The 25,729-nt window shown below is 46.3% G+C and overlaps 4 protein-coding genes across 7 annotated transcripts in view; 2 read left to right on the top strand and 2 right to left on the bottom strand.

Annotated features, from left to right (window-relative positions):
* LOC115540703 (uncharacterized protein C4orf54) overlaps nt 1-3,618 on the bottom strand; it is an 11,879-nt gene extending 8,261 nt beyond the window's left edge. The window contains exon 1 of the mRNA XM_030352208.1: nt 1-3,618. This exon is cut by the window's left edge and continues 824 nt beyond it. Within this exon, the coding sequence (XP_030208068.1) occupies nt 1-3,565 (3,565 nt within the window). The 5' untranslated portion in view covers nt 3,566-3,618.
* A 4,028-nt stretch (nt 3,619-7,646) lies between these two features.
* LOC115541051 (leucine-rich repeat LGI family member 2) lies at nt 7,647-11,823 on the top strand. The gene is made up of 8 exons (XM_030352782.1): nt 7,647-8,094; nt 8,223-8,294; nt 8,459-8,530; nt 8,637-8,708; nt 8,826-8,897; nt 9,469-9,638; nt 9,945-10,109; nt 10,226-11,823. Exons 1-8 carry the CDS (start codon nt 7,919-7,921, stop codon nt 11,062-11,064), a joined length of 1,638 nt encoding a protein of 545 aa, XP_030208642.1. The 5' UTR covers nt 7,647-7,918; the 3' UTR covers nt 11,065-11,823.
* A 281-nt stretch (nt 11,824-12,104) lies between these two features.
* Nucleotides 12,105-20,070, top strand: LOC115540695 (coiled-coil domain-containing protein 149-B). 4 transcript variants are annotated; one of them, XM_030352194.1, is made up of 13 exons: nt 12,105-12,296; nt 12,911-13,057; nt 13,751-13,783; nt 13,899-14,006; nt 14,882-14,998; nt 15,510-15,682; nt 16,302-16,374; nt 16,470-16,554; nt 17,057-17,204; nt 17,774-17,850; nt 18,312-18,347; nt 18,572-18,643; nt 19,282-20,070. In XM_030352194.1, the coding sequence occupies exons 1-13, from the start codon at nt 12,243-12,245 to the stop codon at nt 19,662-19,664; spliced, it is 1,506 nt and encodes a 501-aa protein (XP_030208054.1). In that variant the 5' UTR covers nt 12,105-12,242; the 3' UTR covers nt 19,665-20,070. The 4 variants fall into 4 exon arrangements, with proteins under 4 accessions (XP_030208054.1, XP_030208053.1, XP_030208055.1 ...); XM_030352193.1 differs by having other exon boundaries at nt 12,896-13,057; XM_030352196.1 differs by having other exon boundaries at nt 12,167-12,433; nt 12,896-13,057.
* On the bottom strand, nt 19,967-21,809 carry sod3a (superoxide dismutase 3, extracellular a). Its single transcript, XM_030352197.1, has 2 exons — nt 21,689-21,809; nt 19,967-20,958 (listed from the first exon to the last, which is right to left on the bottom strand). Exons 1-2 carry the CDS (start codon nt 21,700-21,702, stop codon nt 20,355-20,357), a joined length of 618 nt encoding a protein of 205 aa, XP_030208057.1. The 5' UTR covers nt 21,703-21,809; the 3' UTR covers nt 19,967-20,354.
* Nucleotides 21,810-25,729: the final 3,920 nt, after the last annotated feature.

Below are 25,729 nucleotides of genomic sequence, written 5' to 3'. Positions count from 1 at the left end.
GGGGTTGGGTGGTCTGCAGGGCCAGCGGGGAGCTGGGTGAACCCACCGTCTGGGGCTGGGCGGCAGGGGAATCGCCCGTGGCGTTGGGCGGTGGGGGCAGCAGTTTGATCTCGCTGGTGTACCCTTGCCTGGGTATGGTCAGGTAGTTCCCGGGGTCTACGTTGAACGGCGTCGCCGTGGCACCGCTGTCGGCAGCCCTCACCAGTTCAACCTGCCTCCGGTCTTTAGGAACCGCTATCTTTACTAACTGCGGAGCCCCCTGCGTCTTGGCGCTTTTGAGGGTGCAGGAGGCCTGGGACAGAGCACCCGGGGGGACGTCCTGACTCTGCCTCTTGCCGGGGTCCAAATGGAGCACGCTCTTCTTACAGTAGGTCTTGCTCAGCTGCGGTTGCGCCCCGACGGGATCTCTGTTCATGGGGACGTAAACGATGCCCTTGCTCTCTTTCTCTCTTCCCGTTTTGATCATCGACGGGTTCGCCCGGCCGCCCGTGATCGCATCGGGCTCCCCCGACCGCCGACCCCCGGTTGCCGCGGCGACCTCCTCGGCGCCGTGCTCCTCGCTGGCGATGAGGGACAGGACGTGGCTGTTGCTGACGGGCTGCGGGGCGTGGCCCTTGCGCTTCCACTCGTTGCGGTCGAACACGTAGAGCTGCTCCATGGTCTTCACCGCCGCCTGCAGCTTCTCCAGCGCCGCCTGGTTGGGCACCTTGGGGTCGTTCTTCCTCTCCCCGCCGTCCCCCGTCTGTCGGTCCTGTCTCGGCGGGTCGAGGTGAGGAGGCTTGGCCGCGGCGGGGGTCCCCTTGTAGGCGGCCCAGTGTGAGATGGAACCCTCCCCTCTGGGGGAGAACCGGCTGGCCTCCGGCGGTTTGGGCGGCGATGGTTCCGCCGTAGCCGGGTCCGGTTTGCCGTCACTGTTTGTTTTCACCGAGTTGCATTTGATGAAGATCGGAGAGGGGGACACGTGCTTGATTGAGTTTCTTTTGCCCGTGTCGTCGGACCCCTCTGCTGCCGCTGCCGGCGCGGAGGCAGGACATCTGTTATCGGCGTTATCGGCGGCGACAAATCCATAGGAACTTTTCACCAACTTGCGCACGTCTCTGACGTGATAGATGGGGGCCTGAAACTTACACTTGTTCTCCCTGACGTCGCGGACGGTGAAGTGAGGCATGCGGTCTGGGGCGGAGAGCACCTGAAGCCTAGAGTACCCAGCCGTCTTCAGCGTTTTCACCGTGTTGCTTATTTCAGGGGTTAGGAGGTTAGCAATATTGAGCATGTGACCTTTGTTTTCTTTTGCGGCCCTCAAGCGTATCTTTATCTCGGGCGGTTTGGCGACCCTCTCGTCCTCTTCTTTTCGGTACACAACGGGCTCTCGGCCGCTCTGTGCTGCGGCCCCTGGTGGGTCCCGCTCCTCTGAGTCTTTCTCCTTTGAAAGAAGAAGGGAGCTCGGAACAAAAAGGTGGGACAGTTTGTTTCCGACACCGCTGCCATCGGGGGCTTCCTTCTCTGTAGGTGCTGTGGCGGGGGTGGTGTCATGGGCACCCTGAGGTGCCTTTTGAGCCTCCACCTCACCTCTTAGTAACGTGAAGGCGCTACACTGGCTGTGGTTGAGCCCAGCTTTGTGGGTTTCCAACGGATCAAGGTTCTCAATGCCCCCCCTCTCTGGGAAATGTGTTTTTTTCTCGTCTTCTCTGGTCTCGCAGGAGTGAGGCCTCATGCCTTCATAACCAATTTCGTCGAGAGAGTTGACGGTGAACTCTGAGCCTGACTCTGAGGACTGCCTGTGCAGCCCTCTTCCCTGACTGTGTTCCTGTACTCTGCATTGTGAGCACGGAGAACGTGAGGCGAAGTCGCCCCTTTCTAGTTGGCGATCACTTTCAAATTGCATTTTTTTGGAAATAACATTTTTCAAGTGACTCGACGCAAACGTTGCCCGCTTTTGAGTGTTTCCCTTCGCCACGCCCTCTTTGGTGCGAGACGACCCTTGCACACCTTTAGAACATTTGGACTGTCTCGTACTTTCTGGTAACTCCGCTTCGACCTGGAAGTTAATCGTTTCCGTTAACGTGAAAACGTCACCCCTCTGGGGTTGTTCTGCTTGTGTTATGTTGGAGGACGAAGAAGGTTGTTTAGAACGCGCTTCGTTTTTGTTAGCCGCGTCGAACTTGGTTTGGGGAGTCTTCGGGTTGCTCTCTTTAGTCTTACTGTCAGCGGCGTTGTTCAGTGCGAACGTGGCGCTGGAACTCTTGCGCGCAAAGACCCCGCGTTCGGTTTGCTGTGAGATATTACCGTGGTTTAAGTTGACAAAAGCAGACCACTTGTTGAGCCCTAGCCCGTATTCCGACATTGAGGACTCACTGGAAGTGCTCATATTGATAGCATCAAAATAAGGACAGGCCAGGCTGCGGAACGTCTTGGACGTTAAATTACGCACCTCCTTGTCGGCGTCGTCCAGCTCGCTGATGGAACTCGACGCGCCGCTGGAGTTGACATCTTTCCACCGCAGTTTGGTGGCGAGATGCTGTCGTCCCGGAGCGGGGATAAAATCACACCCTCGCGGGTTAATGTTTGTCAGAAAGCGGCCTCGGTACGGCGCCGGCTGGACGTGCCCGCACGCGTTCCCATTGGCTGAGAAGTTGTCCGAGCTGTCCTCCGTGGTCCTGGCCGCGGGTTTGATCGACAAGTGAATCAACCTTTCCTGATGCGTGTTCACGCACTCGTTTTTAAACACGCTCTCGTCCGAGCTGTTGTCCGAGTCGCTCTCCCGCCCCGCGTCCGCCGCGGCTCCTTTGTACTCGTGCGTAATGTTCAGCATCGTCTTGTTTTTTATCCCCATGCAGCCGCTGTCTCCCTGGGTCTCGTCGCTCTCGAACAGAGCGTAGTCCACGAACGTGTACACCAGGTTGTCGTCCTCGCAGTCCCCTCGTCCGTGGTGGTCGTAGTCCACGTCGTGGTCTAGCTCGGTGAGCTGGATCTCGTGCGTGGTGATGTAGTGGGACTCGTCCTCCACCTGCTCGGGCTCGTGGGGCTCCGACAGCCCCTCGCTCTCGTCGTCGTGGTCCGACTCCGTTTTGCTGTTCAAGTACATGTCCGTGTATTCCATGTCATCACTTCTGCTACAAATACTTTCGCTGCCAGCGCGCGGGTCGTGTTCATTTCGGGGCAGCGCGGTCCCCCCCGGCTCCGTGTTGGTGTCCGGACCGTTCCCCCCAAGTAACCGCGCTTCCTCGGCGACCTCATCGGTGACCGTCATGTCGAACCACCTGTCCTGGAAATATTCTCCCGGGAAATCCTCTGCATTCACTTTGCAATCACAGACACCCTTGCCGGGGAAATCATTCGGTGCCAATGCGCTTATATCTCGTTGGATAAAGTCACGCTGATCGGCTTCCCCGGGAAAAGTCCCTTTAACGGGTTTTGTGCCATCCGATTTCATGTCAACCAAATCCACATAATTGGGCTCGTCCGGTTGGGTCTTTGGGGGGTACTTGTCCTGGTCCGTTGGGAGCCGCTTTCCGTACAGCACGGTGTCATCTCTGTAAGTGAGAGTTTTCTCCACTGCGTCCATCTGTCTTGCCTTACCGTCAGGTGGTCTCTGTTAACGATGTTATCCTGACACGGGACGGGAAACTCTGCTCGCGCGAGCCTGAGTGGCCGATGGGAGAGACGGAGGAGGGGGGAGGTGCTGGGTGATGCACAGACAGGGGGCGAGAGAGAAAGAGAGAGAGAGGAGTTGAAGAGACTGGAGGAAAGAGGGATAGGGGGGTAGGGAATATTTGTTTCACTAAAAATATTTTGTTGCGGAAATGTAAAGTTTTTCAAATTTTGAAGTATTCTTTATAAGGTTTGTATTTTGAGTTTCGATGCCAAGCTCCAAAACACGATCAGCACCTTTTGGGGAAGAACAGCTCCTTTTCCGCGTCCGCTTTCTCTGCCCAGTTTAGAAACCTTTTCTGTACATGTGAGACGGTATGGAGTGCAGCTCTCTGCGTGACAGTCCTATACAAGGGGTTAGATGGTGACGAAATCATCACCTTCCCAAGAGTATAATTAAATCATCTCGCTCATATGTATCGTCTACTGGGTTTCACGGCCCATGCTAAGGGAACACACTCTGCAGGGCACACAGTTCTGGAATGCTCTGGTGAGAGGCCAGAACATCAGATGTTCCTGGTCTCACACACACATATGTCTCCCCAGGACACAGGGAGCCAATGTAATCTGTCTTCCATATAAATAATGTGTCAAAATACCCCACCCTCATCCCCCGAGCACACAAGCAAGCACAACCACACGCACACACACACACACACACACACACACACAAACACACACACACACACACACACACACACACACACACACACACACACACACACACACACACACGCGCACACACACACACACACACACACACACACAAATACTCACACAGACACACACACACAAATACACAAAAAGACAGACGCACACACAAATACACACACAGACACGTGCACACCCACACATAAACGCACGCACATACGCACACAAATACACACACAGTCTTTGATCCTTTTTCCATCTCCAAATAGTCCCAGTGAGTTGTTTTCGGCCATGATGAATGACGTGTCAACTATCAAAACCTTTGTGCTGTAGTTATCTTGTGGCCTAATCATTTTGCGATTGTTACTACAATGTTGGATTTATTTGATACATGTGCTATGTTTTATGTTGAGCATGTTCAGAAGCACACAGGGGCAGGGATTAAAGACAGGGAGAAATTTATTTGAAACAAGTCCTCAGGCAGCACACTACAGAAAGTAGAAGCCGTTCTCCATGTCTTACAATTTATGCAGTGATTGATTGTATATATTTTAGCTACTGCTCTCTCCCGCTAACACACACACACACACACACACACACACACACACACACACACACACACACACACACACACACACACACACACACACACACGCACACACACACACACAGACACACAGGCACGCACATACACACACACACACACACACACACACACACACACACACACACACACACACACACACACACACACACAAACACACACAAACACAAACACACACACACACTCTCTCACTACCAAAATGTGAAAGCGTACAGGTTTGAATTACCTCCACAAAGATGATAAATTTAGGTAGCTATTTAAAATGGGGGCAGCAGTCATGGAGTATGTGAGGATCGGTTACCTACGGGAGCTGTATTAAACCAGAAGGTGTTTAATCACGTCCGCATTAATCAAAACCTAAACCATGTGTAGCTTCTTCCCAGTATCTCTCTCTCCCTCTACCTCTCTCTCACTCTCTCTCTTTCTGCCTGCCTCTCTCTTTCATTTTAGCTCTCTCACTCTCACTCTCGCTCTCTCTGTCTGTCTCACTGTGGCCCTCACTCTCTTTTATCCATCTCTATCTCACTATCTCTCTCCCATGGCTCCCAGACATGTAGTGACTTTATGTTTGAATCCCAAAAACCATCCCTTTTTATTTTCCAAGTCAAGTAAACATAAGCCATTGATACCCTCGCAGCCAAGTTTCCACATCTCTTGACCATAAATCAAGTGTGTATATTTAATACGCGAGGACAGGTTGCATGCACGCAACTATCGTATGATCCGTAACCATAATATGTTTATGTTCCACGGAAAAGGGAGAATATAGCGGCGCGTATCACCGCGCAGGGGGGACTCCGACACCGACTCTGGAGACGACGCAGGACGCCGCTCGAGGGAACCAGAGACCCAGGGAGGGATCCAACACCTGCTGTGAGGCGGTCACCAGGAGCCAACGCCCCCCCCCCCCTCCCCAACACTCTCGACAGTTGGGGGTCACGGTTGCGTTTGAAAGTGTCACCTGTGAACTCGCGCCGCAGTGGTGGGGCATTAGAGAGCCATCCTGACGATTCACTCAGGAAGGGTTGGATGCATGGCGCATAGCTGGCAGCCGGCGCTTTTCTGCCTTAGAGGGGTTATGTTACGCCACCGTCAACGTACTGGCTATCAATGGGACGGACGGGCAGACGGATACATAAGGGCAGATAGACAGATAGATAGATGTAGAGATAGATCAATTGGTAGATAGATATTGAGACGGACCGACAGATAGATAGACAGACAGATATAGACGGTCAGACAGAGACGGATATAGACAATGTTTATATAAGTTGGCAGTCATGTACAGTAGGCTGCATATTAAGTTTTCTCACCCGTCAGTAGTTTCTAAATAACAGGTTTATTCATTAGCAGGAAAGAGATAGCAGTGAGTGTAGCATAGTGGCGTCTCAGCTTGCACGTGTCGCGAGGGTTTCAGGGACACTCTAGCCTAAAAACAGCAATGCAGCCTGCCGAACCGTCATGAATTATGCCAGCAATGGCAGACATGTACAGTTGCTGCCGCTGGTAGCGTGTATTTGGTTACGCTCATGCTCATAGATGACTGATGCCCTGGCAAAGGTCAACAGCTTGTTAGTGGCAGCGAGAACAACCACTGGGACCAGTATTGTCTGTGGAATGGGTGAATCGGCAAGGAGTCAAACACCATACCCTAAGACCCTCATCAATATTATAACCAGTATAGAACGTTGTACAGTATAGGACATCAGAATGCATCATGGGATTTTTTGTTGGTGATACTTCTGACTTAAGAGAGTTGTAGTAGGCCTACTGTAAAACACATAAGCAACGTAAATATATGTTACTGTATATGTACGTTGAATATAGATTTTACAGTAAAGGTTAGCTTAATGAAAACGTTTTGCCAAGTCTCACATCAGAAATTGCCACTGCTGTCAAACTCAACAACGTCTTCCCATAATGACATAAAATGGCACAGTTAATTAGCAAACAAGGTCCAACTAAACTAATTGGAGACGGTTATAATGAACGTAGTTACAGTTAAGTTCGGTGATAGTTTGAATGTGTTGTAGTAGCTGAGAGATAAGTAGAAAAGGCTGGGCTCATCTTCTGGGTCAACTAAACTAATAGCATGATACGGTGGTGGCGGTATTGCTTCATTTCAGCAAATGGTTAATTAAGTAGGCGACTGTCCAATTAGGTTAGGTGAAGGTCAAGATGAGGAGATCCTAAGAAGGGGGAAAACTATTTTCATAAAGTGGGTTGCATCATCACCTCAGATTAAAACTACATTAACCACACTATTTCAGTAACAACAGTAAAAATAGTCGAGCATGCTTAAAATGGGGTTCTGGTTCCTGGCTCCGAAATATTTTAATCCAGCCCCCTCTAGTGGCCTATATTAATAATAGCTTCCTAAAACCATGATGTAATGCTGTATTAAATAGTTACAAGGTAGACTGACTGGCGGACGGATTGACAGAGAGACGGACAGACAGAAAGACAGACACACACACACATACTTGTTCTTTGATGTAATTATAGATGGATATGTTCCAAATTGAATACCCTCTATGTAATAACATAAGCTGCAACTTGATGCAGTTCGTGCCAAAGGGCTGCATGTCGCAGCCTAAATAGTGGTTGCATTAAGTGACCCCATCTTCGGCTAATGGCGAACAGCATCACGATGCCCATGGAATGATTCATTCCTTTAAACTCTCCATGGTGCTGAAGTGATCCAGCATGTCGTCACCGTGCTCAAATACGTCCACTCCCTCATCAGGGCAGTATTGAGTTTAATGACAGTACACGTTTCACTGATCTTTCCTGTATAGCGATGATGTGATTGTCGGTGTTGGAAGTATTTTGTGTGGGTGCTGTTGGATGTTGTTGGAGAATAGCCTACGTAGCCTTCCGGGATGAAACTGCAACTCTAGGTTTCCAGTAGCAGGCGTCTACTGCACTCCATGTAGCCGTCGCCAAAACACAGCGAGCTTGGAGCGGTTTACATTCCGACACTATTCCTAACAATACACCCACATTTGCATCATGGCGTTCCTGAAACAATGGCTATTGATGAGTTTTCTCCTCATGGGTTTTAATCTAGCGGTTAATTCTAAGAGGAATTTCAAATGCCCTTCAGGATGCTCCTGCTCCAAGGATACCATCATCTGCGTTGGCACAACGGCAATGCCTCGAACCATTCCGACTGATATCAATTCTTTGTAAGTATAGCAAACATTTTATCCTAGGTGCAAGATTTGATGTATTGGAAAACTGCTGAATTACAGTCTATTCCATGTGAACAGCATGAGTTATGTATTGTCTCCGGTGTGTTATTTCTTACACACAGGAGCATGGTGAATGGTTCTATTGCTGAACTCACAGAAGGGCTTTTTGCTCTCATGCCATCCCTTCAGCTGCTGTAAGTTGTTACTTTTTAATTGGGTTAGGCAGTATTACAACTTTATAGATGGAAGACATGCCCATACCGGAAATAGAAATGCACAAAGTGTGACATAATTTGTAGTAGTTTATACCAGTTAGTTGTTGATCACGGTGATTAAAATGCTTCTTCCTCTTCTGCAGGCTTCTCAATTCTAATTCTTTGACCACAATAAAAGATGATGCCTTTTCTGGGCTTTCTCGTCTTGAATATTTGTAAGTAAACTACAGTCCATTATCTTGAGGAGAAAATGCAAATCTGTAAAATCTGTAGTGACGGTGCAGTACTTCTGCCTGAGAATGCCATGTATTTGTTTCTTAGATTTATTGAAGGAAACAAGATTGAAACCATCACCAAATACGCCTTAAGAGGTCTACGGGATCTCACTCATTTGTAAGTTTGGGGTCTTCACTTCCATAATGCACTTTTCCTCACTGTGCAGTGAAAAGGCTAACAGTATCATTATAAAAGAACGTACTCTGCTCTGGCCAATCGATTGATTTGTTTTAGATCCCTGGCCAATAACGGAATGACTTTCTTGCCAAGAGATCTCTTCTTTGACTTGGATTCCCTGCTGGAACTGTGAGTCAGCACTTTTCACTGCAGCAAGAACTCAACCATCAGCATTTGTTATGCCATGCTTTAGGTTACCTACCCTCTCTCTCTCTCTCTCTCTCTCTCTCTCTCTCTCTCTCTCTCTCTCTCTCTCTCTCTCTCTCTCTCTCTCTCTCTCTCTCTCTCTCTCTCTCTCTCTCTCTCCCTCTCTCTCTCTCTCTCTCTCTCTCTCTCTCTCTCTCTCTCTCTCTCACTCTCTCTCTCTCTCTCTCTCTCTCTCTCTCTCTCTCTCTCTCTCTCTCTCTCTCTCTCTCTCTCTCTCTTTCTCTCTCTCTCTCTCTCTCTCTCTCTCTCTCTCTCTCTCTCTCTCTCTCTCTCTCTCTCTCTCTCTCTCTCTCTCTCTCTCTCTCTCTCTCTCTCTGTCGCTCACCACTTAACCATCTCCTCTTTGCGGATATGAGTGAATATTCTATACTATAATACCGTAAACCGCAGTATACCATGCTATCCTATATCGCAATGTTGCTCAGGCTATTATTAGAGCAGACCTTGGTGAGATGTACTAACCCTGAGAGGTCACTGTGCCCCCTCCCCCCAGGGACCTGCGGGGGAACTCCTTCCAGTGTAACTGTGAGACCCGGTGGCTGATGGTGTGGCTGAAGAACACCAACGCCACCGCCTCCGACGTCCTCTGCTCCGGCCCCGGGGACATGAAGGGCAAGAAGCTCAATGACCTGCCACTACCCCCCGGAGAGTGTATCTCCACAGGTGACCCCGTGGACACACACACATCCACACGCACGCATACACACAAGCATGCACACACACACACACCATTATGCGTAATCTTCTTATTTAGAAAGGAAAAGTTTCAAGCATATGGATTTAGTATTGACCAAATATGTAGACCAGATTGGAACGATTTATGTGGAAAAGAGAGTTTTATTCTAAAGAAAACATATTTTTGATAGATTGGCTAATGGAGTTTATTGCTGCAAGAGTAAAAGTAGAAAGTGAAGGTTAAGATAATGTAAACTACGTTCTCTGTTTTTGCCTGTTTCGTGCGTTTCTTAGACTTCATCCGTCACCAGGCTATCCCCATCCAATCGATGTCGGCGGACATCTTCTCCTCTAAAGAGGACATCTATGTTGCCATGGCGGCGCCTTACTCCAACAGCTGTGTGGTCATGGAATGGGACCACATCGAAATGAACTTCAGAAAATTTGATAACATTACAGGTTCGGAAGAAAGCCTAATCGTACCATATTGGCTTACACACCAGGCTATTACTTACTCTACTAACTTCATTCTTATAATAAATTCTTACTTTAGTATCCTGTCGCCTTCTCCGCAGGGAAATCGGTGGTGGGCTGCAAGTCGGTGGTGATCGAGGACCATGTCCTGATCCTGGTCACACAGCTCTTCGGCGGCTCCCACATCTACAAGTTCGAAGCCGGGCAGAACAAGTTCACCATGTTCCAGACCATCGAGTTGTTCAACATCTCCAAGCCCAACGACATCGAGGTCTTCCAGATGGACGGCGACTGGTACTTTGTCATCGTGGACAGCTCCAAGGCGGGCATCTCCACGCTGTACAAGTGGATGGACCAGCCCGAGCGCAATGAGACCGGCTTCTTCTCCTACCAGTTCCTCCACGAGTGGTTCCGCGACACGGACGCCGAGTTTGTCCAGCTGGACGGCAAGTCCTACCTCATCCTCTCCAGCCACTCCCAGGCGCCCGTCATCTACGTGTGGAACAAAAGCACCCTGAAGTTCATGCCCCACGGCGAGGTCCCCATGGTGGACGAGGTGCTGGCGGTGCAGGCGTTCCGCGTGGGCGGCAGCGACACCTACCTGGCCTTGACCTGCTACATCGGGGACTCCAGGGTGCTGAAGTGGAGCAGCAAGCAGTTCACCGAGGTGCAGGCGCTGCCGTCGCGCGGGGCCATGTTGCTCCAGCCCTTCGCCTTCGGGGACCGCCACTACCTAGCCCTGGGCAGCGACTTCTCCTTCACGCAGATCTTCCTGTGGGACGCCGAGAGCCAGAGCTTCGTGAAGTTCAAGGACATCTACGTGCAGTCGCCGCGCTCCTTCACCGTGGTGAACACCGACAGGCGGACCTTCATCTTCTCCTCCAGCTTCAAGGGGAAGTCCATGGTGTTTGAGCACGTCATCGTAGACTTGAGTCTGTAGGGCGGAGCGGCTTGGGCGGGACGCTGATGCTATGATTATGACTGTTTGGACTCCCAGGGGGTCAAAAAGAGAGGAGTTGGGAGTTGGGAATACTTTTGCTTAATGCAACACAATAACATGCTTTTTTAGTCCAAAGTGAATGTTGAGGCAGGTTTCCTGGGTTATTCTTGCACTTCTATCGAGTATTATTGCAGTTATAGAGTGAACATACAACTTGAAACTTTGTTTTAATTGCGACTTGAAAAATCCAAACATGAAATGCATGGGTATTAAAACAAGAGATGATCTCAATAACAAAAACATCCTTTTATGATCACATTTTTGAGATGTATTACAAATATGTTTTCCAAAATCTTTTGGAATACTGACGTCCAGGGTTGTTTGTAAAACTGGCTCATAACAACATCTATAGCTTTCTACATGCCTAACAACATGCCTTGTGTATAATACATACCAGAATGAAATACTGTGCTTTCCAAACTATATGTGACTAATACCTGCAAATCATACATGCATTAGCAATAATGCAATAAGAATATGTATGTTACGCTTTTAGAAAAACTGAGTGCCTAATATTCCTTAACAGCAGAATTGTATGTCTTACTAATCTATTGACTATTACTATGCAATATGTATGTCAAAGTCAGATGCAAGATTGAGAACATGATAATGTCGTTTCTTAATATATTTGTAATCCCCAAATGATGAATGTGATCAATGCAACTGGGTGAAATAAACAATAAAACGTTGTAAAAACAAAACAAAATTGTGCCTTAGTGTATGTTACATTTGTATTCCTATTCTATAAACAGGATACACCTGTAGTTTCTCCCAAAAAATAAAAATCTATGTTGAGACGTCTTTAACTTATAATACATATATATGTATATATATATATAGAGTGCCTAAAAAAAATAATATATATATATATATACATATATGTATATATATATATGTATAGGCCTATATATATCTGTTCACAGTGTTTCTTTACACGTTTTAATTCAGAATTCGCGACGTGACGTAACGATGGCAGGGGCGGAAGTGAGGTAGACCGCTGGAGATCCTGACGTCCCGAGCGATAAATGCTTTAAGCTGGTAACAGTGATCTGTAATGTCGTTTTCTGGAATGGTGGTGACGCTGCTTTAAGTTTAGACCATCGTAGGGTTAACGAAAAATGGTGGATGCAAGCAGACGAAGCGAGAGTGACTGGCAGGGGATGGTGAACGAGGTGAGCTACGACGACTGTAAAGATGCTGCAGCCAGCAGCTGTCATGTTATTATGAGCATTTCACCACCGCGTCAGTGCTGATCAATACTGTCCATTTGAGATTCTACAAGTGATCCCCCCTGTCGACTGCAGTATAGGCGAGTATTTGTTTCTAAAATGATACTACGAGGACACATGCTATGTTAATTATCTTACAATGTTAACGTTTGGATTATTTACTTTCTTTTCGTGGAACAAATGAGCTGTCAATGCTGAGGAAACGTATTTTTATTGAGATCTATTTGCGTGCTCGCACCTTTTTTTCGCTACCAGCCTTAATCCGTGCCCTTCCAACGGTCAACGGTGCTGTGTGTACCTATTAGTTTGGTACACAGTGTGGCCTTGATGGCCTACAATAAGCGACCTGCTAAAGTCAATAAAGGGACACATGTCGGAATGCACGCTTTTAGACATTTAGACAACTAAATACTTCAGACACTATGAAGCGTCGTTTCCCTGCTTTAATGCCATGATGCACCTTCTATACCATCATCATCATCATCATCATCATCATCATCATCATCATCATCATCACCCATCATCACTGTTTTAAAATACAGTTTGTGGTCTGCAAGCGCAAGTTGGAGAGCAAGAAGGAGGCTCTGCTGATCCTGTCCAAGGAGCTGGACACGTGCCAGCAGGAGAGGGACCAGTACAAGCTGATGGCCAATCAGCTCAGAGAGCGGCACCAGGGGCTCAAGAAGAAGTACAGAGAACTTATTGTAAGCACATTATATATTCCAGTTTTGTGACTGGTGCTTTTGCTTTTATAGTGATGGTAGCAGATCAGCCTGTCATTGGTTGATTCCCATCCAAGAGGTTGTGGGTTTGAACCCCATTGTTCATAGTCCAGCTGTAGTAACCCTTGAGCATGCTGCCCTAGCCCTTACCTGTTCTTTAAAGGACCATACCGGTAGGGTGATCAAATCCCTCCATGTTTCTTCTGGCTGCAGTTAAACATCCATTACTAATATAATTTGTAAAAAATACTATTTTGTACAGATTCTGCCGAAGAGCATTTAGCGTGAGCTTGCCTGCCACAGATGTGAAAACAAGCGATATAGCATATTGTTTGATGGAGATAATTGTGGCGGTCAGGACAGAGTTTGGGAAAAACGTGACAAAATCTCTCATCTCTAAGGTGCTGTTGTACGTTTGTTCAGGTTAAATGCTCTGAGGCTGAGTTGTCCAACCAAAGGGATTTTAACAAATTACACTGGAAACAGGTGTTTTAGAGAACCAAGGAGCGATAATTTTATCCCCCAGACCAGTGGCCTTTCAAAGTGTTATTGTAGGATACTTTCGATCAAAGAATCTGAAACGAGTAGTCAATATGAACCTATATAGGGATAATTAAAGATCATGTTTTGAACTTTTAACAGCCGGTTTTTCTGTATATTTTTCTGTTTGAATAGGATGGCGATTTGCCTCCAGAAAAAAGGAATCAGGTATTTATAGTTCTCTGTTTGATTAGTGCAGAAGAGATAAACGTTGACGCTGTGACCCAGCTTCAAACTGTTCTGACAGGCTGACTGTGTTTGTTTTCTTTCTAACCCACTCCAGGTCAACATGTCCCAACTGCTGAAGGACTCCAGAGAAAGAAACAAGCAGCTGTCGGAGGAAGTGAAGGAAGTGACGCAGCGTTTAGCGGAGGCCAAAGGGGACAACAAGGTATGCCTCTGCTCTTGCTTCTACCGCTGCATTGTTCAGTACTCGGTCCTGATTGGTCAATAGCCAAGGGTGGGCATTCATTTTTCAATAACATTCAACAAACAATCAATGCACTACAACTCAAACATAAAACAAAACTATTTACCAGATGTTTCCTTGACAACGCAAAAACAATTCACTCAAGCGTTGTGGATCGTTTATGTGTAGATAAAAAACAATGGAAATATACATGGGATCAATATATCAAATCATTGTTGGTAACTGTGGTATTAGTGGAGTAAATCACTCTGTGCATCTTGGTATAAGCAAACTATTGGTAGGCAAACTTGGTCACATCACCAAACCCGACTTTCATTACTTTCCAATAACGGGGGCTTCCTTGATGGTGGGTTCCTTATGGTGTAGTACTCACAACACACTGGTTGTATGTTTTACCAATGGACCTGCTGTCATTCTGGGTTTTGTGTTGGTTTTCCTAAATGGACAGGGAAAGTAATTGCATTTTGCTGTTTTAGGGATAGTTTCTACCTAGTAAGGGAAGTAAGGTGTAACAAAGAATAAAGAAAGACTCTATAAATGTTAATAATATTCGACAGATGGTCTGTTGAAATCAGAAAGTCAAGAACTGATTCTGGCCACTTCAGAAACGGATCGGCAGTGTTATGCTGAATAACAAGAAATAATTATAACAACTATACATTCAGCTCATAGCTCATATTTAAAGAACATGTTTCTTGAAAATAACCAAAACTTTAAAGACATAAATTCTTGCTTTCTTTTTATATATTTGCGCTCCACCGTGGTCCATCACTTTAGGCCGAAGTTGTCATTGTGAACTGAAAGAGGTAACTCAGCACGTGGGTGTCTCTGTGCAGCTCCTTCGGATGACCATCACCAGACAGAGGCTGGGGGACGAGGAGGTGGGGGCCAGACACTTCCCCGCCCACGAAAGGGAGGACCTGGTCAAGCAGCTGGAGCGAGCCAGAGAGCAGGTAGGAGACAGGGGACACAAGACCTGGGATGAGGCTCTAAACTCTGGTACTCGTCGACTTTGTAGGTCGGTCCGTCACTCATCTTGTCGTTATTGTAAGGTCTTTATTTATGAAAATACCCGAGACTGCATTTGTAATGTCATTGATAACTGTTCCTGGTTATTACTGGGTGTATATTTAATACATTATTAATAACCATTAACCTAATGGTTGATAGCAAAATGTATTGATTATAAATGGGAATACTGAATAAATTTAGTGTAATATATTGCAGAAATTTACTCCTGCTGTCTCCAAAGTTTCCAATTCAGATCCTTTAGTTACATAAGTTAGAGAACTCTTACATATTCATAATAATAATAGTAATAATAAATGTTATTTATATAGCACCTTTTATCCTCGGGGACAAACCTAAGGTGCTTACCGCATTTAAACAATACATTTGTATGTGTTCGTGTGCATATATACGTGTGTGTATGTGTGTGTGTGTGTGTGTGTGTGTGTGTGGCAGAATGAGCTGCTGGAGCACAGCGTGAGGTCTCTGACGGACGAACTGCAGGACATCAGCTCTGAGCGCAGCGTGTTCCAGGAGAAGGCCCACCGCCTCAACCTGGAGATGAACCAGATCCTGGGCAACGACCACATCCGCCTGCTGGACGTGGACGCCCTCTGCATGGAGAACCGGTGGGTCGGGGGGTCTCCTTTGAAGGGCAAAAATCTCCTACCTGACTGATGAGCACATTTGCACATCAGTCTGGTACCAGCTGGGCTGCTTTGATATCCAAATATGGCCTCCGCCTTGTGTTGTTCAAAATACTCCAGCCAATCAGAGCCACGGTGCCGCTCTCTTTGCTCTCGCCGAAACTGGTTAGATGTAAAGCAAAGACATCTTTTTATCTGAGATAAAGGCTTCTGTGCGTTCTTTTGTTAATCTTTTAACATCGATAGGCAATCTATTTCAGAAAAACTGATTTGATATCTTAACTTTCCTCAGGCGCGGACATTTTTTTCTTTTTCTAAAGACCCCCCCCCCCCCAATGCTAAATAGCATTTAGTATTTTTTTGGAAAAAGATTTTATTGGGATCAGGACCTTGTAGGATAGCCACAAATTCCACCCACCGAAAAAAACGAATCTGAAATCGACTTAACCCTCTAAAACGAGTCCACGACTCGTTTTAGAGGGTTAAGTGATAGAGTAAGTACTGTGTATTCAGGTGAAAGCTACATTGAGAAGCATTCTTGAGCAAGATGCCTATCCCGTTGGCCAACCAACTAACAATGTAACCTACTGCTGTCTCCCAGGTATTTACATGAACGCTTCGGCCATCTCCAAGAGGAGGTCAACATCCTCAAGTCTAATTTAATGAAGTACAAGGTGCGTAGATATCAGCTGACAGGTTTGATGAATGGCATATGAAATGAAACGCAAACAGAAAAGGCACTCATCAATAAACAATCCCTCCATTTCAGAACGCGCTGGAGAGCCGAAAGAACTGCAAGTTTAGCGGTAAACCCAACAGCACGGCACTCACGGGCGTGCTGTCTGCCAAACAAGGTGAAGCTAACAAAGTTCACATCTTTGTACTCTGGTTGATGAACAGCTTAATAGAAAATATGCGTTTCATGCAAGGGTTCAAATTCTTATGAAGAAAATATGGGTTTTGGTCTAAATACCTTACTTTATCCAAAGCAATGAACCTTGTTTTGTTAAATTGGATTTACAATTCTGCCAATTGAGGTTATCCAGATATGTATTGTATTATATATTTGTTTGTATCTTTAAAAGAAGATGCTTTTATCCAAAGTAACATACTTTTTTAGATGCATATAGGGGTTAGGCATCTTGCACAACGATGCCGACAATGCATAGTGTAGGCATCATAAGAACTGCATAGACCGTGGACATTGGGTAATCAAACCCAGGGCCTTTTGGCTGGAAGTCTAGCCAACACCCTAGCTGCTACATTGTCCTTCCCTCTACATATTTCTACAAAGGATTCCCCTTCTGTTAATTGTGATTTGTGGGTTAACGCGTTGGTTGGTTGCTGTGTGTACAGTCCAGGAGCTGTTGCTGTCTGAGGAGAACGGCTGCAGTCTCCCGCTGACTCACCAGTCCATCTCGGACCTCAAGTCTCTGGCCACGGCCCTGCTGGAGACCATCCACGAGAAGAACATGGTGATCCAGCACCAGCGGCAGACCAACAAGTACAGCACCGCACCACCATCCTATTAGTTAGTAGTTAAAGTTCAAATATAAAACATTACCTAACAGCCATAACAAGTGTTTAAGCAGGCAAGAACAGAGGAAAGAGAAAAAGATGTAACAATGTCGGTTGATACACGCCGCGCTCCACCTAGGTGGCTTTTATTGGCTTCCTCCAGACCAAGGCTGCGGGGTGGGGATTGGGGTTGGAAGCGGTTTATGAGGTTAGGGTCAGTATAGTGGTTGAGTGCAGGGATGCAGAGCAGGAGGTGTAACGTGCTGCCATGTCAGAGATGAGAGTGTGTGCAGTGATGGCTGGTTATTCTGTTGAACCACGTTGATTTCTTAAAGTGCAACATGTGGAAGCCTCACCCATCGCCAAGTCCAATCAGTCTGACTCGGGCCAGGTGAGGCTGCCTCAACCAGCCATCATCCACACACACACTCCAAAGATGTGTCTTCACATTTAGTGTTTGTAAGTGTTTATTATTTCTTGATGTGAAATCACCCTCGAGAGCAAAGCAAGGGTCCTTTTGTGTTTTACGAAGTCCTTTCCCACCCACGTGTTCAGAATCCTAGGAAACCGCGTGGCAGCGCTGGAGAAGAAGTTAAAAACCCTGGAAGTGTCTGGACTGTGGAGCCTGCCAGGTAGACACACTGACACCCTGACCAAGCCATGAAGAGCACAGCAAACCTTGTACTTTATCCAGGTGGCTCAAAGAGAATGGCAGGCGTCCACTCACATAGAAAACCCAAAGTAGATTCTGTTAGCCTCTACAGAAAGTAACAGCTTATATCTTCTTCCATTGCGTCATAAACACAGTTTGGACTGTCTTTTAAATCGGTTTAGTTGAGTGAAGTAGTAACTAGTTAGTTGGTTAATTTCACCCATCTTGGGGATAACTCATTCTTGGGCTTCCTAGAGAGAATATCTAGTGTTAAAAGCACACGCACACTCACATATCAATCATCCTTGCGACACGTTGCATGGCTGTCTCTAATTTTCAATCGCAACTGCCGATCTTTCCGATGGCTCGATAATCTGAGAGAAATTGAATCTGTTCTTCCTTTCGTCTTCTCTTTTTCCTCCCTCTTCCTGCTGCTTGGAGGCCTGACCTATAATGTTTCCCTGGGATTATGCGGAAGTACGTCTATTGTAGTTGATCCAACCTTTAACTCTCTCTGTTAACTTTTTTTCTCCATCTCAAAAATGTCTCCAATATCTGCTGAAAAGACTCAAATCTGCAATCTTAAACTGAATTCAATTGTTATGTAATTCTCATCATCCTCATGGCGCCCATTCTTGCGTGGCATTGGCGGTACTGCAGTGTTTTAGTGAAGTACGTTTTGTTGGCTGTTCTTGGTACAGAGGGAAGAGGGAGCACCACTCCAGACGCCCCCCCACAGACAGTAGCCCTGCCCCCCCAACACAGCCCGGACGGTAAGCATTCTGAAATTCGCTGATTGGCTCCCTCTAGGTCACATGGGCTGTGCTGCAACCAACTCCAATGGCGGATCTAAGCAGCAGCAGATGGCTTTGACGTGCTGGGTTTCTCTGTCGTATGGATAGGCGAGGCTGTGTGGCCCAGGGTGCCCAACGGAACCTGAAGACAGTATTACCTTGTATTAAGTCAGATTGTCTGTTTCACTAATGGTTCACTCAGACACAGTGTTTGTGTTTGGCTGAGCTTTGTGAGTTCACTGGGCAGCACTTGAATTCTAGAGAGGAAACGAGTGTGGTATGTGGTGTAGTGTGGGCTTTCTTTGATACAGAGGATGAGGCTATAGAGCCTAATCCCGAACTAGGAACTAGAATCAATTTAGCGGTTCAATCTATAGAGATATTTCTAATTGGTTCTAAAGAGCACAGGCCTCTGTAAACTGAGTTTGCATTGTTAGCACATTAAGTCTGTGTGATTGATGGGCCTTACAACGATCAGCGCTATTTGATAGCATGTCGATATCTGAGACCTTTTTCTACCTGGCTGGATGGCGCAGCAGTCACTGCCTGATAATGGGGCTTTTGTCAGCCTGCCTGAAAAAAAATAAAAAGGTCAAAGTGTCGTTTTACATTCCCAGGTGAGGGCAAGTCAGCCCTGACGCAGCAGAACACCACCATCCACGAGGACCAATCGACATCCGGCTGGAGCGATCCTGACCAATCGCAAAGAGCCCCACCGTCGCCATCACCCGACTCCACGGAGATCCCCGGGCCCGTGACAGAGCGCCCGGCCGGCCCGGCCGAAACCCCCGACCCCGACGAGGGTCCGAACCACCGAGACCACGGCAACAACGCCAACTACCAGCAGCTGTCATGTGACCCCACAGAGTCTGTGGCCTCACCGGGTCACCATGGAAACGACTCGCCCATCGTACAGGAGCCAGGTTCCGGGTCTTCGGAGGAACTGCCCGAGAACCCTGGTTCCCCCCGGAAGGAGGAGGAACAGTCCTATGCCGTCTAGTCCTAGACGGAGTGTTACCTGGAGCCTGGGGGAGGAGGCTCAGGAGATAAATATGAATGAAGAAAGGCCCCATAAAGTAAGGCCCCCACGGTTCTGGAGTCATGGTCAGATGTTCATGCGTACATATTGACGTGGATATTTGTATACCTTTTTTCCACCCAAACGGAGAATGTGTCCCGTCGGCAGAATGTGTGTGTTGTGTCAAAAATGTGTTTTCACTTTCAATCAGCAGCAAACTCAAATGCAGACCAAACTATATTACACAGTGTGTGAATATCTGTAAATAAACCACCAAATGGACGATATATTAATATATTTATCATTTAGTCATTTAAAATGTTGAATATACATGTAGTCCAGGCCACATAATGCACTTTATTATGTTAATAAAATACCTTGAGAACTGGGTCGTGTATGGTCTGTATTCAGATGTCAGCATTGGTACATCAAATTATGAATTTTACATCAAATTAAGCAATCAATGGTTCAGCAAATGCTGTCAACAATGTTAGCCCAAATTATGTTTTTAGCGGGTCATCAAACATGTCATCCATGGTACATTTAAATATGCCATCGGTTCGTCAAACGATGTAACTAATGGTATATCTTTATGTAATCAGTGCGCCAAATTATCTAATCAATGGTGTAAGTTAACCAATCATGTCATCAATGGTTCATCAAATGACACAATCAAAGGTACTTGTTCCAGAGGGCATCTGAAGAGAGCCCTATCACGCAGCAGGCCAGCCTGGTACCGGCGTTCCCGTTGAGAAGACTCTCTGCGTTGCCGCCGTTGCCCATGTCGTCCGCCTTCAGGTGCAGCACCACGCCCCTGCCGAGGACCGACTGAGGTCCGAACAGGGTGGCCTTGGCGTATTCCTTCAATTCCATGATCTTTCCGTCCTTGACAGCAAAGTTACCGAAGTCCCCTGGGTGGCCGGGGTGGGACACCGCGTCCGGGTTGTAGTGGGGACCGGTGGAGGTGCATCCCCCGCTGATGTCTCCAAACTGATGGACGTGTATGGCTCTGAGGTTCGAGGGACCCATCGGAAAGCCGCCAATGATAAAGTGAACGTTCAAGGTCCCGTCCGGATACTCCTGCTTAAAGAGCACGTGACCGTAGAGCCGCTCGAGGTCAGCGGCGAGCCCGCTGCTCGGCTTCATTCTGCACGCTGCGTACAGGGTGTTGTTGAATTGGACCACCTCTGGCGGGACAACGGCATCCTCGCAATCCTGACCCCTGGCTTCTGCCAAGAAGACCAACAGGCTGATGCACAGAGCAGGCCACTTTGACCTGGAATACAAACAAACCACTATCAGTCCTCTACTTGCCAACCTCCTTTCGAGGTTTTCACAACAGGGTTATAACGTATGCAGCGATGCCTGGTTCACCACTAAATACCAGGGCTTCCGGTCTGCGGGAATGAGTTACACAGTTGTGGGGGGGCCCAAGGCAGAGGAGGGCCCATGGGAATAAAAAAAATAAAATAATAATGTGTGTAAATTTTTTTACTATCACCTAGTGGTAGGAGCCCCCCCCCCCCCCCCCCCCCCCCTCTCAACAATTGCTCTCTCCCCCCGGTCAACAATTGCTTCCCTCCCCCAACAATTGCTTCCCTTCCCACCCCCCTTCCCCCTCAACCGATAAGGACAGACCACAACAACGAAATGAAACAAAATAATATGCTCGCATCCTGAAAGAAGATTTAAATAACATGTAAGAACTCGTTCGTTCGTCTTCGCCTTTTTATGTTGTTGCCATATGGACGCATTTTGGATAAAATAAAATAAAATGAAGTAATCGGTTTAGCTCTTACTTTGTATGAATAAATAGTTAACTAGGCCACCATGTTCTGGAAGAAAAGCCACTTAATAAACTGTAGCACACTGCCCAGCCTATAATCCAACATTACACAACTATTAACATTTCATAAGAAGATATGTGGATAGGTTAGTGGCTTTCTTTTGAAAAAGTCATCAAATAATGCGATTGGCAAAGGGCGATTTAGTCGAGGTAGACCTACCTGTTTTGATACATGATTAAAGAGCGTGCAAAAAAAAAGTCGATCGGAGTGTGCCCGTTGTGGGTCTGAGGTTGGACTGTCCGTCACGGGTCTATCGATCCTTCTTGTTCAATCCAGTCGGTGGGCGTGGCCAGGGGCGTTCCTAGGTTTGAGGACATTCGGTGCGTTGCCAGGACTTCTGAAGGGGGGTTGTGCCGACCCCTTCGGAATGTTTTATAATGATAAACATATATAATATGCTTTTTTTATGCAATTGGGCACCTTATCTTATTCAATTTACAGGTCTTTATCTTTATCTTTGTGTGTGTGTGTGTGTGTGTGTGTGTGTGTGTGTGTGTGTGTGTGTGTGTGTGTGTGTGTGTGTGTGTGTGTGTGTGTGTGTGTGTGTGTGTGTCTGTGTGAGTGTGTGTGTGTGTGTGCAAGGTTTGATCTACACCTCATCCACCTTGTTATTGTCATTTTCATTTGGAACTTGGTCTCATCTGGTGTACAAATCATTAAAATGGTTTGTAATGTTAGTAAAGTCATAATATAAACAACACAGGGATTACGAGAGTAATAGACAAAAATATAATATCCTTTAGAGATATACTAATCGAGAGACCAATACCTGAAAAATAGAATAAATTAGTATGAACATTCAGTATTAAATTAACAAAGATCCATTTTTTTTATTCTTGTTATCTACAATGAAGATACTGTGGGTTGGGAAAATAAAGAAAATAGAAGATGAAAAAGGCATGTGAGTCTTTGTGTGCAAGCCTCTCTTCTTGTGTCTGTTAGAACTACTGGGTTAAGGGAGGTAGGCCCTACAGTCAGAGGGCTGGACTACACCAGAGGGGACTGAAATCGGACTTCAGATGATAAATCAGGGTAAAAAGACGAGATAGACTTTAATATAATTGATTTCTATTTCTATACTGAGTCAACTAATCATATTATGGCTAAATTGTTTAATTTGCATTTTAGTCATCTTATGCTAACATTTCTCAGTCATGATGATGAACTGCAACACTCATATGAAAAATATAAGAATAATACAAAGATAACTGTTGATAAATGATACAAATTAAGCTTAAATGTAATGTGATTGGTCAGGTATAATGCATTTGTTTCGCACATGAGCCTGTATAAATGCTAATACACAACCAGAGGGGAATTTATATCAGCCATACAAAATTATAATGTTCCTGTATTTGAGTAAAGAATGTGTTGGTACTTTTTTGGTCGGTTAAGAGAAGTGTTAACAGGCATGTTGACCTTTCGCTGGTAAACCCCTCAGGATTTATACTGTTGAATCGCGTATAACAAAAACAGACTTTCCACGAGAAAATAGAAATGACCTTTGGCCGTCGGCCATTCAGATTGCGTCATACGCAAATATAACGCAAATATACGCAAGTACACTGTCCAATCAAATCACCTTTGTAATACAACCCAGGAAAACACATGGATACATCAAAAAGCCCCCATCCGTCGACGGACGCTTGTAGTGTGAACGAGGCATTACGCCCCGTGCCCACTACCTCCGTCAGTTGTCCGTTGCCCATTGACTTTGAATGGGGACGGTCGCGCAATGCATTGTGGATCCGTCAGTTGACTTGGAGCGTTCGCCACCGTCAAAAAGTTGAAAAATGTTCAACTTTTTCGGCAGCGACGGATCCGTCATCCAATCAGATCGCGTATGCAAATTTAAGCACTGTGACGCGACTCGGGCTCTGACGATACTGGAAAGCGGGAAAGCGGGTAATCTTGCCTCGCAACAAGCAGGAAGAAGCGGGAAGAAGATGGGGGAGTAGTCTTTGCAGAGGCATCCGTCAGCCAATCAAATCACTTCGCCGGGTTCTTCCCGCTTCTTCCTGCTTGTTGCGATGCAAGATGACCCGCTTTCCCGCTTTCCAGTATCGTCAGAGCCCGAGTCGCGTCACAATGCTTAAATTTGCATACGCGATCTGATTGGATGACGGATCCGTCGCTGCTGGAAAAGTTGAAAATTTTTCAACTTTTTGATGGAGCCGAAGGCTCCAACGGAACGGACGGATCCACAATGCATTGCGCGTCCGTCCCCATTCAAAGTCAATGGGGATCAGTCAACGGACGGAGGTAGTGGGCGCAGAGGCATCCGTCAGCCAATCAAATCGCTTCCCGCTAACAACAACAAAGCCGGGTTCTTCCCGCTTCTTCCTGCTTGTTGCGTTGTCATTGCAAGATGACCCGCTTTCCCGCTTTCCAGTATCGTCAGAGCCCGAGTCGCATCACAGTGCTTAAATTTGCATACGTGATCTGATTGGATGACGGATCCGTCGCTGCCGAAAAAGTTGAAATTTTTTCAACTTTTTGACGGAGCCGAAGGCTCCAACGGAACGGACGGATCCACAATGCATTGCGCGTCCGTCCTCGCCTCGTGCCCACTACCTCCGTCCGTTGACTGATCCCCATTGACTTTGAATGGGGACGGACGCGCAATGCATTGTGGATCCGTCCGTTCCGTTGGAGCCTTCGGCTCCGTCAAAAAGTTGAAAAAATTGCAACTTTTTCGGCAGCGACGGATCCGTCATCCAATCAGATCACGTATGCAAATTTAAGCACTGTGACGCGACTCAGGCTCTGACGCGATCATCTGTTGCCAGGCAGGTTTGGAATGGATTACGTATGGATGACGCGCCGGTACAAATTTGGCAGCCGGTACAAATTTGGCATGACAACGCCACTAAACTGGACATTCTCAATATAGGCGGACATAGTTATGGTCTCTGGTGAGATAGGGAGAATAATCTTCCCTGGAGGGATGTGGTTCCCGGTAAAAGGTCTATGGTGCAGTCAAAGGGTCAATGAGAACAGTAACCGTAACACGACAGGGAAAAAGGAATGGGAATCATTCTGGGTAGAGGGGATCTGCCAACTCGCCATCACCCCTCCTGTGGCTAGCCCAACCATTTCCTGGACGCTCCAGGCAGGCAGAGCGCTCTATTCATACGACGTTGCTTCTTCTCTGGAGAGAGAGATCGAAAGGTTGAAATCCCTGTGATAAAAGATTTCAGACAAATAGCATGTTTTTCTGATAAGCAAGTGTGATTACCGATCATTTATCAAGCAGTCCGGGAAAAAATACCTTGATGATGTTATCAAGAGCAATTTAAGCTTTTGCCCATTTATGTGACTAAGTAAGTCCCAAAAGGGGGATGTGTGGGACAATTTAAGGCCTACCCTTAGAAGGTTTATAATTATTAGAGACCAGCTCTGCTTTAGCAATACTTTCTTAATGTTCAAAATAAAAGTCTTAAACTTTAAAATGTGTTGGTTTCCTGATATCTTCCTGAAAACGAATCAGCAAAAATATGATGAATTCTAAGCAATACTGCATGTGCTTTTTAATATATCGATACTTCAAACAAGATAGACAGCTAATCACACAGGATTTGCACATTTGTTAAAAAATTGACTGAAGAGACAAGCAATGTATAAACTGTGAATATAAAGATCTATTTTACATCAAAATGGTAAGAATAGTAAAGAATAGCTGGTTGCTCATATGAAATGTCTCACTAATAGTTTGCTCAACTTTTAAAGCTTCCTACAACCGTAAAATGTGATCAACTTCAAGAATATGCATCATACGTGCATGCACAAAATATGTGCACGTAACCAGACACATAAGTAAATACATGCACATGAATTTAGAAGCAAAGATTTACATTATTTATGTTCTCCAGTTCCTGGAGGCATTTTGAGAAGAATAGCACCAGGCAGCTTGATAGACGAGACTAGACCAGGAATGTAGTGTTTTACTACATCACAGAATAACCTTTGGCATGAACAAAATAAAGTTATATATTGTGGATTATTTTATTTTTATTTTATCTATTTCAACAGTTTCCCATCTGTTGTTGTAGCTTTAGTACCGTTATTAAAGAAAATTGATCTGTCATGTCATGATGCCCTGCCAGATATATTGGTTTGCCAATATTGACTCACATGGAGAGGGAAATAACCTGACATTCAGTAGTTTATAATCAAGGTATGAACAAAGGTTTATAAACA

Source organism: Gadus morhua, chromosome 3 (genome assembly GCF_902167405.1).
Source record: "Gadus morhua chromosome 3, gadMor3.0, whole genome shotgun sequence".
NCBI lineage: Eukaryota > Metazoa > Chordata > Actinopteri > Gadiformes > Gadidae > Gadus > Gadus morhua.
Note: the sequence above shows the minus strand (reverse complement) of the source record. Positions and strands in the feature narration are given on the sequence as shown.

Coding starts and splice junctions, on each gene's coding strand:
- LOC115541051 (XM_030352782.1), top strand. CDS start 7,919: ATGGCGTTCCTGAAACAATGGCTATTGATGAGTTTTCTCCTCATGGGT. Junction 8,095..8,222: donor CCGACTGATATCAATTCTTT/GTAAGTATAGCA, acceptor TCTTACACACAG/GAGCATGGTGAATGGTTCTA. Junction 9,639..9,944: donor CGGAGAGTGTATCTCCACAG/GTGACCCCGTGG, acceptor TGCGTTTCTTAG/ACTTCATCCGTCACCAGGCT.
- LOC115540695 (XM_030352193.1), top strand. CDS start 12,243: ATGGTGGATGCAAGCAGACGAAGCGAGAGTGACTGGCAGGGGATGGTG. Junction 12,297..12,895: donor GGCAGGGGATGGTGAACGAG/GTGAGCTACGAC, acceptor TTTAAAATACAG/TTTGTGGTCTGCAAGCGCAA. Junction 13,058..13,750: donor AGAAGTACAGAGAACTTATT/GTAAGCACATTA, acceptor CTGTTTGAATAG/GATGGCGATTTGCCTCCAGA.